Source organism: Pseudophryne corroboree, chromosome 2 (assembly GCF_028390025.1).
Source record: "Pseudophryne corroboree isolate aPseCor3 chromosome 2, aPseCor3.hap2, whole genome shotgun sequence".
Classification (NCBI taxonomy): Eukaryota; Metazoa; Chordata; class Amphibia; order Anura; family Myobatrachidae; genus Pseudophryne; species Pseudophryne corroboree.
Window position 1 is genome coordinate 34,939,930 of NC_086445.1, and position 12,174 is coordinate 34,952,103.

General features: G+C 48.0%; 1 protein-coding gene across 10 annotated transcripts in view; it reads left to right on the forward strand.

Annotated features, from left to right (window-relative positions):
• Positions 1-12,174, forward strand: part of LOC134995168 (zinc finger protein 436-like) — a 260,476-nt gene that overhangs the window by 38,889 nt on the left and 209,413 nt on the right. For 9 of the 10 annotated variants that reach the window (XM_063951061.1, XM_063951064.1, XM_063951067.1 and 6 more), the window contains exons 2-6: positions 1,145-1,287; positions 2,037-2,222; positions 2,503-2,614; positions 3,007-3,107; positions 3,223-3,295. In XM_063951061.1, the coding sequence (XP_063807131.1) occupies positions 1,168-1,287; positions 2,037-2,222; positions 2,503-2,614; positions 3,007-3,107; positions 3,223-3,295 (592 nt within the window). In that variant the 5' untranslated portion in view covers positions 1,145-1,167. The remainder of the gene's footprint in view (positions 1-1,144; positions 1,288-2,036; positions 2,223-2,502; positions 2,615-3,006; positions 3,108-3,222; positions 3,296-12,174) is intronic. The other variant, XM_063951063.1, reaches the window with a different exon arrangement.

A 12,174-nucleotide genomic window follows, 5' to 3' on the forward strand; every position in this document is an offset into this window, starting at 1 on the left:
GCCTAAATAATAGCTCAAATGTTACCAGATATATCCCCAAATGTTTCTTGTAATAATAGGAAATGACCATGATAGGATATCGCACACCAAATACCAGTGCGCGTGTAGCGCTGGCGTTCATACCTCAGGATGGTCACAGTAGTAAGGTGTTATATGGCAGCAGTAAGAGAATAACGGGTATTGCAGGCAGTACAGCAGCAGAATGTGCAGGGACCAGTAATGATCACACACCAATTGCAGGCAGACGTACACTAACATTCCCACTTACTCAGTCCCACAGCGCCCACACATCTAACGTGGACCAGCTTAGAGCCCCTGGAGAAGGACCTCCGCCATATAACGATGACATAAATAAGTAATTCCGTATGTTCTCTCACCTATCAGGAACCCCTGTTCTTGAATCAGACTGTGCCATAAAGTCTGTCCTGTCCCCCGCCTTCCCCCTGCGCATTGTCTTGCTGATTCTGTAGCTATTTGTGACCCTGGAGGGAAGTGACCTGAGAAAGATACAGCAGGAACGTTTCAGGAGACTTCAGTATTCCCTCTGTCTTCTGCAGTGGCCCAGACCTCCCCCAGCATTTACATACATACATTTCTAGATGTGGAGTGACTGTCAGATGAGCCGCTGATGCGGCGATGTTAGATATAAGATACTCCATGGTTTTGTTACATACAGGAGCCGGTGTCTGGGAAATCCTGTAATTCCCATGTTACTGGTGGTGTATGGTTCAGTAGGTGACCCACACTGATGGCTGATTCTGGAACAGTTGAGTGACTCGGCTCTCCTCTATGTAACACAGACTATGGGGCTGGTTCTGGGCAAACCCAAACAAAAAGCAGTAACTCTGCACCTGGAGAAACCATGCCGCACTGCGAGGGCTGCCGTTACATTTACTTTTATCACATGCAGGGCAAGTATTGCAATTTAGATTCAGACAGGATGTGCCCCACCCAAATCCAAGTCTCTCCGCACATTTTACATCTGCCAAGGTGCAGAGTTACTGGCGTGTTTTCTGTGTTTGCTCGCCGCTGCGAAGGCAACGCTCATCCTTTGTAGGAGATAGGTTTCCTCTCTTAGAATCAAACCCTCTAGCAACAATTTAAATATATGGAGCTAACAGAGCATTTTATTTCCTTCCCTTAGGAGACGTCACCTGAAGACCAGCCATGGAGGTCCAGGTCCTGGAACATATCCGGCACTCTCTACTGAGTGACAGAAACAAAGACCTGATCATAGACAAGCTGCTGAGTCTCACCATGGAGATAATCTGTCTGCTGACTAGAGAGGTGAGAGGCGCTAGATACCTCACTGTTCTATTTACTAGCAGAACTACAGGGGCACAGTGCCCGGGGTAGTAGCAGCTGGCATTCTTTCCATTATAGTGCACCTCTTGTCAGTATACCATGCAGGCAGCCATTTTATGGTCTGAACAAGCTCTTATTATAATTTAACCCATCAATTTACTATGAATGGGTGTCAGCTCTGAGACATGAGGCACCAAGTGTCAGAAATGCCTCATATCACTGTGATGTAACTGGTTCATATCTAACTGGCGACGTTATCATATATATATATATATTTATTCAGATCCCCAGATCATGTGTGGGCAGTCGGTGTACTGTATGATATACTACTTCCTCCCGCCATGCTAGTTGTACAACACACAGTACAGGTCGCCGCCATTTCCCTCTATGTCTTCCACTCTCTCCTGTGTCTGGCTATAAGAGGCGTCACTTTCCTGTCACACGTCTGTTATACACGACAAGTCTTCTTCAGGGGTTTATGCTATAAAGTGACATTTTCCCACAGAGATACAGCAGTGGCCCCCAGGAATTGTGGGTAGGAGCAGGCAAATCCCTCTGTGTGTGTCTTCTGCCTCTTATGGTTACAGCCATATATACACACAGCCTGTGTTACACAGAGATGGTGCAGGGCTGCTATCCGCCTATATACAGCTGGGATTAGCTTGCTGTATATGAGGGTGTTACTGTATTATATACATAGGGCGGCATCTTACATATTGGTGCTCTCATAGGATTTCATTGTTGTGAGAAAGTCGGGTGACCAGGTGACAGACATCAACGGCCCCCCTGTGTCAGACAGAAGCAGCGGCACCCAGAGTCCAAACCCGGAGGCTCCACCTCATGCGCCAACAGAGGAGAGGAGCCGTGACAGGAATATCCAGGCACCTACTGAGGTATATCACAGAGAGACAGGAAAGGTGAACGCTCTCATTGTACATATAGCTGTATATTTCTAAGGATAATTTTTTTCTTTGTGTTTTTAAATGAATTCTATACAGGCTTTTGTTTGGTAACTGATTGTTGTTGTGCTAAAGTGTAATAATACTGATACATGACTGGAGCACTGGTGATTGGTCAGGACGCACTCGGTAATTGATCCCTGACCCATCGTCTGCCATTGTGCCCTGCAGTGGAATGTATTACACGGTACTCCTAGGTGTGGGGGTAAGTCATGTGACCAGCTCTCCTATGCTGCAGGTGCCTGGGAAGTGTAAGGACGTGGATGTTTCATTCTCTGTGACAGAGTGGGACTATTCAGATGGGTACAAGGACGTTGTAATGGACCCTCCGCAGCTGCGTGACTCAGTGGGTAAGAGGACGTCTCTCAGGGTGTGTGATTCTATCCTGTCACTTCTCTCCGCCCCTCTCCCGGCTGTTTGGTTGCTACTGAACACTGCATTTTGGACCTAATTGTCCTCCATTCCCTCTGCATGTGGGTCCAAAGCGACTGCCAATTCCAGCTGACACCTGATCACGATCTATCGGATGCTGGGGCTGGTGGAAGGTTGGATGATAAATTCTTCCCCCAGTGTCTCTGGTCATGATGACCCTCGGGGGGTGACACCCCACCCAGATACATGTAACGGTGCAGGGCTGTGATTTACACCCGAGCCCTAGTGACAGGTGACCCTGTGCAGTGATATGTTCTGCTGTTATTACTAAGCATTGCTATATGGCTGTCATTGTCTGTTCTCCCCGCAGGTGAGTGTAGCTCTAGAAGCCCCCCAGGACGATGTGAGACCCCTCTGTACTCTGGGGATTATATAAAGGAAGAGAACCGGATTCTCATAGAGGATTATCAGGTAGCGGGACTGGCTGCATTATCTCTTCTGCACTATGTTACTCTCATATCCTTATCCTGTGTATCCTCCTGGTATAGACGCTCTGTGTAATAATATTTCTGTCCTTGTATGACAGGCTGAGCCGGGACACGGGGTGTATCACCCGCAGTGTAAGGAAGAGGAGCCCGTCCCTGATCCCACCAGCTCAGGTGAGACAGCAGCGGGATTGGATTACAAAACTGATATGGTTTCTTTTTTAATCTAGCTCCTCTCCCATAGCTAAGCTGACAGATGCGGGGTGCGCCAGCGATAGTTTTAATTTGGCGCCTATCCCAATGCTAAGGCGGCAGAGATGATTGTGGGAAGTCCAAGTGGTAACTTGAATGTAACACCTCTCCCCTATATGGCAGCTTCCTTAATACTGCTGGACCCTCCATTCTAAATTTTAATGCAATCCTACAGAGCTGCGGAGTGAAGGATGGGTGGCAGAGCTTAGCGTCGGCATCCATCTATGGGATGCCCCTCGTTCAGACAGCTGCGCTGGGGGATTCCGTTTGCTTAGGGGTCCCCCATTCATTCCCAGCCAGTCTGTCAGCCCTGCAGGAGGGGGTTCAGATCCACCCCTCCCTGGAGTGCACACGTCGGCATGCAGTCTACCTCCATGTTGGTATGTTATGCTTGTTTGTGTAAGCTGATTTATTGCTTGGGTTTTAAAAGGGGAATGTATTGGGATGAGTTTGCATTCACATGGAACATTTAAAGAACATTGTAAGGCTGTTGGGCTTACATACTGTATAAGTGCTGACATAAAAACGTTATCATAATCATGATATTAGCGTTAAACTGAAGGGAAACATACTACAAACCAACACTTATGCAGATAGACTGCATTAATGCCACAAAAATATGTAATTCATTTCTCATGCTGCAAAATCTACTCTGCATCTGTTGCATATCATCTGTGTTTTTGAACTATTAAAACTCAACTCCATTCTCCTCACTACATTTCTCTCTCATGCAAACTCACGTATGTGTTTAAAGTTTTTGATTCAATGACTTGCCTGTAATTGGTATTGCCCGTGTGGGGACGTTGGTAGTGAATCATAGTTTATTGTTGCATGCTGCCTGGTGTTTATTCACACACAGTGCTAATTATCTCATTTGAGACTAAAATAATAGATCAAGGGGGGCCGTGGAAGTAGCATATCTTAACTTTAGTAAGGCATTTGACACAGTACCACATTGCAGACTGCTAAATAAACTCAAAAGCGTGGGATTGGATTATAAATTATTTGTATGGATAAGAACCTGTTTGCAGGATAGGAAGCAGATAGTTGCTGTAAATCGAGTGCAATCTATTGAGGGAAATGTTACCAGTGAAATACCCCAGGGATCTGTACTTGGACCAGTGATTTTTAATGTCTTTGGTGACATTGCAAATGGTATTGCAGATGACACAAAGATATGCAACAGGGTAGACACACCGGGTGGGGTAAAACAAATAATTGAGGATCTAGACTTGAGGAATGGTCGAGAGTGTGGCAACTACAGTTCAATGATAAAAAATGCAAAATCATGCACTTGGGTCTCAAAATCCCAAATTCTTAATATAGTATCAAGGGTGGGGTGTGGCCTGGATGCTGAACGTGGTGGCTGTGCTGTGCATGAGCTCCCAGGGACCTGGGAGTATTTGATCAACATTAAGCCTCCTCACCCTTATATATACACCCAAAATCCCTGGATCAGCACCATATATCGCTGGAGCAGACAGTGAGTCAGTGCCGCAGAATCGGGGAGCCGGTTTACTGGCTCCTGCGGATTGCGGCCTGCTCGCTGCTCAGAAGCCGGGACCTCGATTACCAGGTATCCCCAGGCTACGTGGTGTGCTCTCCTGGAGCCCTGGTGGGACCGGCCTGGTTCTTACCCCCGAAGCGGACATCCCCGCGGGCAGCCCAGCATTGATCCCCGTCCAGCGGGACCCATCTGCTGCCGAATAGGAGCCGGGAGGCGCGCTGCGGGGCCCGGACGGCGGCCATCTTGGGGAACGGAGGGAGAGGAGATACCCGGCGGCGACCGGAGGATACCGAGCGGAGGCCTCGGGCTCGCACACCCGGCGGCACTTAGGTAAAAACGGCTCCCTCCCCTCCTACGAGCACTAGACACGCGCCCCTCCACCGCTGCCACGATCCGGACGCAGGCCCGACGGCGGCCCCCCCCCTCCTCCCCCCCAGCCTGTTGGAAGTGCCGCGGCTCATCCTGCGACTGCCCGCCGTGTGCCTGGGGCCCCATTCCAACACCCATAAGCATACTGGGGTAGGGGCTGCCCCGTGCTGCGGGTTTTTTCCCCCCCCTCCCCTGCAGGCTCCTGTTGGACACAGGGAGACCACAGGAGGCCCCTGCCCCGCTGCGAGTCCACTCGCGGCTGTGGGTGACTTGCGGGGCAGTGTGGCAGATCTGCTCTGACTCCTGTGGCCTCCGGCCGTCCGGTCCCCGCGGCGCTCCACTGGCAGCGCGGTGACCCTGCGGCACGGGTCGGGGAACAGGACGGGACCCCGAGGGACGGGAGAGAGGCGGGGGACGTGTGGCCTCCAGTTGCCGGGCGTCGGGCTCGTCTCCTTATTGTGCTGTGCCATCAGCTGAAGTGGGCACGCGTTCTGTAATAGGATCCCGCTGCATGACGGCTGGTCACTGGCTGGTCCGTGACCTGGTGAGCGTGCCCCTCTTCCTATTTCTTCACCCACCTGACTACCGGGATCGGCACTAGTGGGGACTACCTACCTTACTCGACAATGCCGGCTGCGCTACACACTTAATCACTACTTATTATGCCCACTATCATATGAGGTTCATGTGATGCCTGCTCTACACTAAATCATTCTGCGACCAGGATGTGATTAGGATCTCATATCTCATAATATCGATCAAGCCTCTGGAAGTTGCTCTTAACCCATCCCGTGACCGTGTCAACAACTATACGGGGCCGATACTACCACTGGGCAACTACCAGTTTCTATCATCCCGCCATGTCGCAAAAGAACCGTAAAACACCTGCCCAAGCTAAGCCTAGTATCCTCCGAGCATGGGAAAAAGCAGGTGCTACATCCCGAGGCTCCCCCTCGATGGACCTTCAATCGGATGCCGATGATGATCTTACTCCAAAGTCAGGTCTTACGACCCAAGATGTAGTGGCAATCGTCACTAAGACCATCCAAACAGAAATGAGATCAATCCTGGCTGAATTTAGAACTGAATTAGCTGATCTCGGCAGCCGCACGGATACCCTGGAACGTAAAGTGGACGAAGTCTGCCAGTACCAGGTGGTGGTCGAACAGGAGCTAGCAGAGATCCGAGCGGACATTGCTCAGCATGAAAGCCACTTAGAAGATATGGACAACCGGAACCGACGGAACAATGTCCGGATCCGTAACATTCCGGAGAGCGTTACCATGGAGGCCCTCCCGACCTTTCTGGAGGGCCTATTGCAAACCATGATCCCCGAAGTCTCAAAGGACTTCCTCCTCCTCGATAGGGCACACCGAGCTCTACGCCCACGTCCACCACCATCCCAACCCCCAAGAGATGTTATCCTGCGGTTCCATTATTACAAGACGAAAGAGAAATTCATGATGGCGGCACGGGATCGTCAATCGGTTCTTCATTCTGGAACCCAATTACAGATCTTCCAGGACTTGGCCCCTTCCACGCTCCGAAAACGCAAGGACTTGACCGCCATCACTAGAGTTCTTCGTGATAATTCCATCAAATATAAATGGGGTTTCCCGTTTCAGCTCCATATCACGAAAGACGGCTCTCACCACTCGATAAAAACGCCCTCCCAGGGATATGATTTCCTCAAAACCCTGGGCTTATTTGAGACTCTTCCTGACGAGATCCGAAAGCAACTCCCTGATGCCTCCCCTAGGAGACCTGGGGCTCCTGCCCCCGAATGGTCTACTAAAGGAACGAGCGGAACCCCGTCTTCGGATCAGTGATTATATTGGATAATATTTAACGATCTTCTCTCATGTTTACTGTTATAATGACTTGCTGATATATTATTTTATATGTTAGTTCACGGTAGTTTGCCTATTTCAGTAATATAAGTTGTCTTACAATATTATCTGCCTCATTTGGATCTGGTGGCTGGATCATTTAGACGCAGTCTGAGCCTCCTGTGTTTCGGTTCGGAGTGGTCCCTCTTTCCTTTGCTGGTTACGTGCCTTGAATTGGGAAGGCTGATCTACTGTTAGAGTCAAGGGGGCCACTCGGGCACCGACCCTGGGGGTGACGAATATAGATACTGTTGTGGTCAAGTGCCGCCACTGATCTCTCGGTACAATATGGTAGGCCACCTTAGTATTATGCCTTAAAATGCCTTGGCTGAATTTACATAAATTACATAGTAATTGTCAATACGTATCATGATAATGATGTCCTCTACTTTCTGCTTATCGCTACTTACTGCCTGATCTGAACTTCCCGCTCCTCTCTTGTCCTGGCTCACAGAATGTACCCCCCCCCCCCTATGCCATCCTATATGTTCCTCATATCCTAGTTATGTGTTACGTTAGACATGATCCCACACCCCGTGGGGGCTGCCCGTTTGGTGCCCACCCCCTCATTCCTAGACCCAACCCGTTCCTAGGAAAGGGTCTAACCCTACAGGTCGTTTTCACGATCTCTTTTTCCTGTCACTGCTCTCTCTACCCCCCCTCTCTCAAATCCCAAGGTCGACCATGTCCAGAGCTGCCTTTTCTATTGAGCTGTGTAGACCTTCAACCCCCATGACTTTGAAAGTTTTATCTATCAACGTCAATGGCCTTAACTCCCCGACCAAGCGTTCCATGGCATTTCAGTTTTTCGCCAGACAAAAGGCGGATATCATATTCCTGCAGGAAACCCATTTTAAGACCCCTCACCCCTCCTTAAGCTTCAAACGCTATCCTCATGCCTTTTATTCCACAATGTCAACTAAACGCAGAGGCACTGCCATTTTGGTTCATCGAGACCTTCCCTTAGTCGTCCAAGACACAATTTGTGATGACCATGGCAGATTTGTGATTCTTTCCGGATCCCTTAATCAAATTCCCATTACCTTAGCATCAGTCTATGCTCCAAACATGCAGCAGGGTTCCTTCTTTAGATCGTTCTCTGACCACCTCTCTAAATTCTCGAACCCCTGGGTCATTATGGCCGGGGATTGCAATGCTACAATGGACCCCCTTGTTGACAGATCCCGCCCAGGTACTGGGCCCTCTCCTCACGCCAAATTATCTAAACTCCTTCAGACCTGCGTCACCGCACATAATTTATATGATGCTTGGAAAATACTTTACCCTTCTGCCAAGGGTTATACACACTATTCCCCACAACACGATACATACACTCGCATTGATTATGTATTTGTAGATAGGGACTCTACCCAATCTTTATTGGGAGCCCGGGTGATTCCGACCACCTGGACTGACCATTATGCGATTCTGCTCGATCTTGCTTATCCCCATAGACCTCCGACTTCTCGCAAGTGGCGCCTCAATGAGTCCCTATTCCTTAAGCCTGATAATGTGACTCGAATAGAGGAAGCGATTCACCACTTCCTAAATGATAATGTCTCCCCTGAAATATCGCCCACAATACTATGGGAAGCTCACAAAGCGACATTGCGGGGGCTCCTTATTAGCCTTACGTCAACTCAGAGGAAAGTTGAGTCTAAGCGGATCGCAGATCTTGAGACTGAATTAGCATCTATGACACTCCGTCATCAGCGTTTCCCCAAACGTAAACTATATTTAAAGATACTTGCCCTGAAAGGGCAACTAACCCAAATACTCACAAAGAAAACAATCAAATCGTTATTGTGGATCCGCCAAAAATTCTACGAAAAGTCGGATAAGGCAGATACACTGTTGGCTAGGCGTCTACGTGAGAAACGCACGAGCAATCGAATTCTGACATTAAGATGTCCTGACGGATCCGCAACAAACGACCCTAAAGTGATGGCTTCCCTCTTTCAGGAATATTATGCCTCCCTCTATAACCTCCCCTCTGAGACCACTACCGACCCACATTATATAACAAATATCCAACACTATCTTTCCTCTTGTCAATTACCGAAATTATCCACAACGGACATTGAGTTACTCAATGATCCTATTACACACGAGGAAATTCTCCTCACAATCGGACAGCTCCGTCGCTCCTCCGCACCGGGTCCGGACGGATATACTGCTATATATTACAAGAAATTCTCCCAGGCCCTTCTCCCCATGTTACATTCACTATTCAACTCGCTGATGGAGGGGAACACTTTAGATGCAGCGACCACCAGAGCCAATATTATAGTCATTGCCAAACCTGATCGAGATCCTATGGAGCTAAAGAACTATAGACCCATATCGTTATTGAACACAGACTTAAAGTTATTCGCTAAAATCCTAGCAAACCGACTTGCCCCTCACCTCCCCGCACTGATACACCCAGATCAAGTAGGCTTTATCCCCAATCGACAGGCTGCGGATAATACTAGGCGCCTTATAGATCTCATTCATCTCTCCCACCGGGACGCCGCCCCAACATTGGTGGTGGCTCTCGACGCGGAGAAAGCCTTTGATAGGGTAGCCTGGCCATTCATACAGCATACACTTCAGGCAGTCGGTATCCAAGGCTCATTTTATAATGCCATCACCTCGCTTTATGATAATCCTTCAGCGTCAATTTTGGTTAATGGCCTCACATCCTCGCCCCTGCCTATCAACAATGGCACCCGTCAGGGATGTCCACTCTCCCCCTTACTTTTTGCCCTAGTTATGGAACCACTGGCGGCGAAAATCCGTCTAAATCCCAATATCTCAGGTGTTCTGGTGGGCAACCATGAATATAAAATCGCTCTGTATGCAGATGATGTCATCCTGACTTTGACTAACCCACACATGTCCTTACAACAGCTTTTTCAGGAGATCTCTACATATAGTTCTTTTTCAAACTATAAACTCAATGCAGACAAAACAGAGATCCTAGATTTACATATCCCCCCACAGGATATCACCACTCTACGTTCTTCCTTTGCCTTTAAATGGCAAAATACTAAGCTTAAATATCTAGGTATCTATCTAACCAAATCTTATTCATCCCTATATGCTGCCAACTTCCCACGGCTGATATCTCAAATTAAAACAGATCTTGCTGCCTGGAACAAATTATTTATTTCCTGGTTTGGTCGCATAGCAGCAATCAAAATGAATCTATTACCACGGATATTGTACTTATGGCAAACCTTGCCTATACACATCCCAGTTAAAATATTAAAGAACCTACAGCGAGATATATCCAGCTTTATATGGGCTGGAAAGAAACCAAGGGTTAAGATACGGCTGTTACAACAACACCGCTCGGAAGGCGGTCTTGGCGTACCAGACCTTACTCGATACTATCGAGCCGCACACCTAGCTACATGTGTCCTCTGGCACTCACCTCCAGCACAGAGAACGTGGACATGCATTGAGGCACATTCTCTTCGTATGTTCTCACTCGCAACCCTACTGTGGTCCCCATCCCGCTCCCGACCTGCCTCTACCTCACTTTTGCCAACGGTGCGCTTCTCCTTGTCAGTGTGGGATTTTTGCACTCGGTTTTACCAACTCCGATCCCACAACCCCTACCTAACTCCTTTATGGAACAACCCACAATTCCCACCGGGTAATAATCATGCTGCATTTCATCATTGGACAACACACAATATTCTCTTCCCACAAGACATTGCCCCTCTTAACTCATTCCCATCCTTTGAAAATTTACAATCCCGCTACTCGCTCCCTCACTCGGTATTTTACCAATTTTTACAAATTAGACACTTCCACAATACACTCCCTAAACCCACCAGCCCCACCGTAGCTACCCCTCTAGAAATGTGGTGTTGCGGCTCTCGCTTAACGAAGGGACTCCTCTCACGCATTTACCGAGTGTTACTGTCGCACGGTGTCCCCTCCAAGGAGAGTCACGAACTAGCATGGGAGAGGGAGGTGGGAGAGTCCTTAACCGTGGAGGAATGGGAGGATATTAGACAGGAAATTACTAAGAGCTCTATCTCAGTTCGCATAGCCGAAAACTCATATAAACTGTACTATCGCTGGTACTTGGTGCCCACTAGATTACACTCTATTTATCCAACGTGCTCGGATGAGTGCTGGAGACTATGTGGTTACAGGGGGACCCTATTGCATGTTTGGTGGTCATGTCCAATAATTCGTCAATATTGGAGACAAATTCACAAATTGGTTCTAGAAGTTACGCACTTAACCGTGCCGGACTCACCCTTTTATTCACTACTTTCCCGCCCCATTCCTGACACCTCGCGCCACCAACGTGTCCTAATTAAACATATTCTGAACACAGCCAAATGTCTAGTGGCGTCCAACTGGAAATCTGTGGCCCCTCCTACTATGACCGCTACTATTAACGCAATTTGGTTCACATATAAGTTAGAGCGAATTACAGCTTCTCTTCGAGACTCCCCACTCTCTTTCATCGAGACATGGACACCATGGACCATGCATTTCAATGCTGAACCACCATTGACAACCATTTAACATCTATTACGTAGTGACTCATCCTACATGCTGGATGCTGACTAATGGGGATGATGACTGGACCTTACTTACATCAGAATTTTGTATCTATCGGTAGCTCGGACTGGCCGACCTTTCTCTCCCCTCCCCCTCCCTCTTTCATATCCTCTGTTTCTCCCACAACTTTAATGGATAGTTGTAACGTTTGGGAGATCTGTCTACACGGAGGCAGGCGCGACAACTGTTTATTGATAGATCTATTGAATCCCCCCCCTCCTGATTATAATATCTCATTTGTTCTTTATATGCCTTCTACTGTTGCAACGTTGTATCTATATGTTTATATGCTTATATAATCAATAAAACTTTATTTAAAAAAAAAAATATAGTATCAAGGGTACTATATTGGAAACTACTGAGGAGGAAAGGGATCTAGGAGTCACTATTTCAGGTGACATAAAGGATAAATATAGTATTAATGGCACTATACTGGGAACTACTGAGGAGGAAAGGGATCTAGGAGT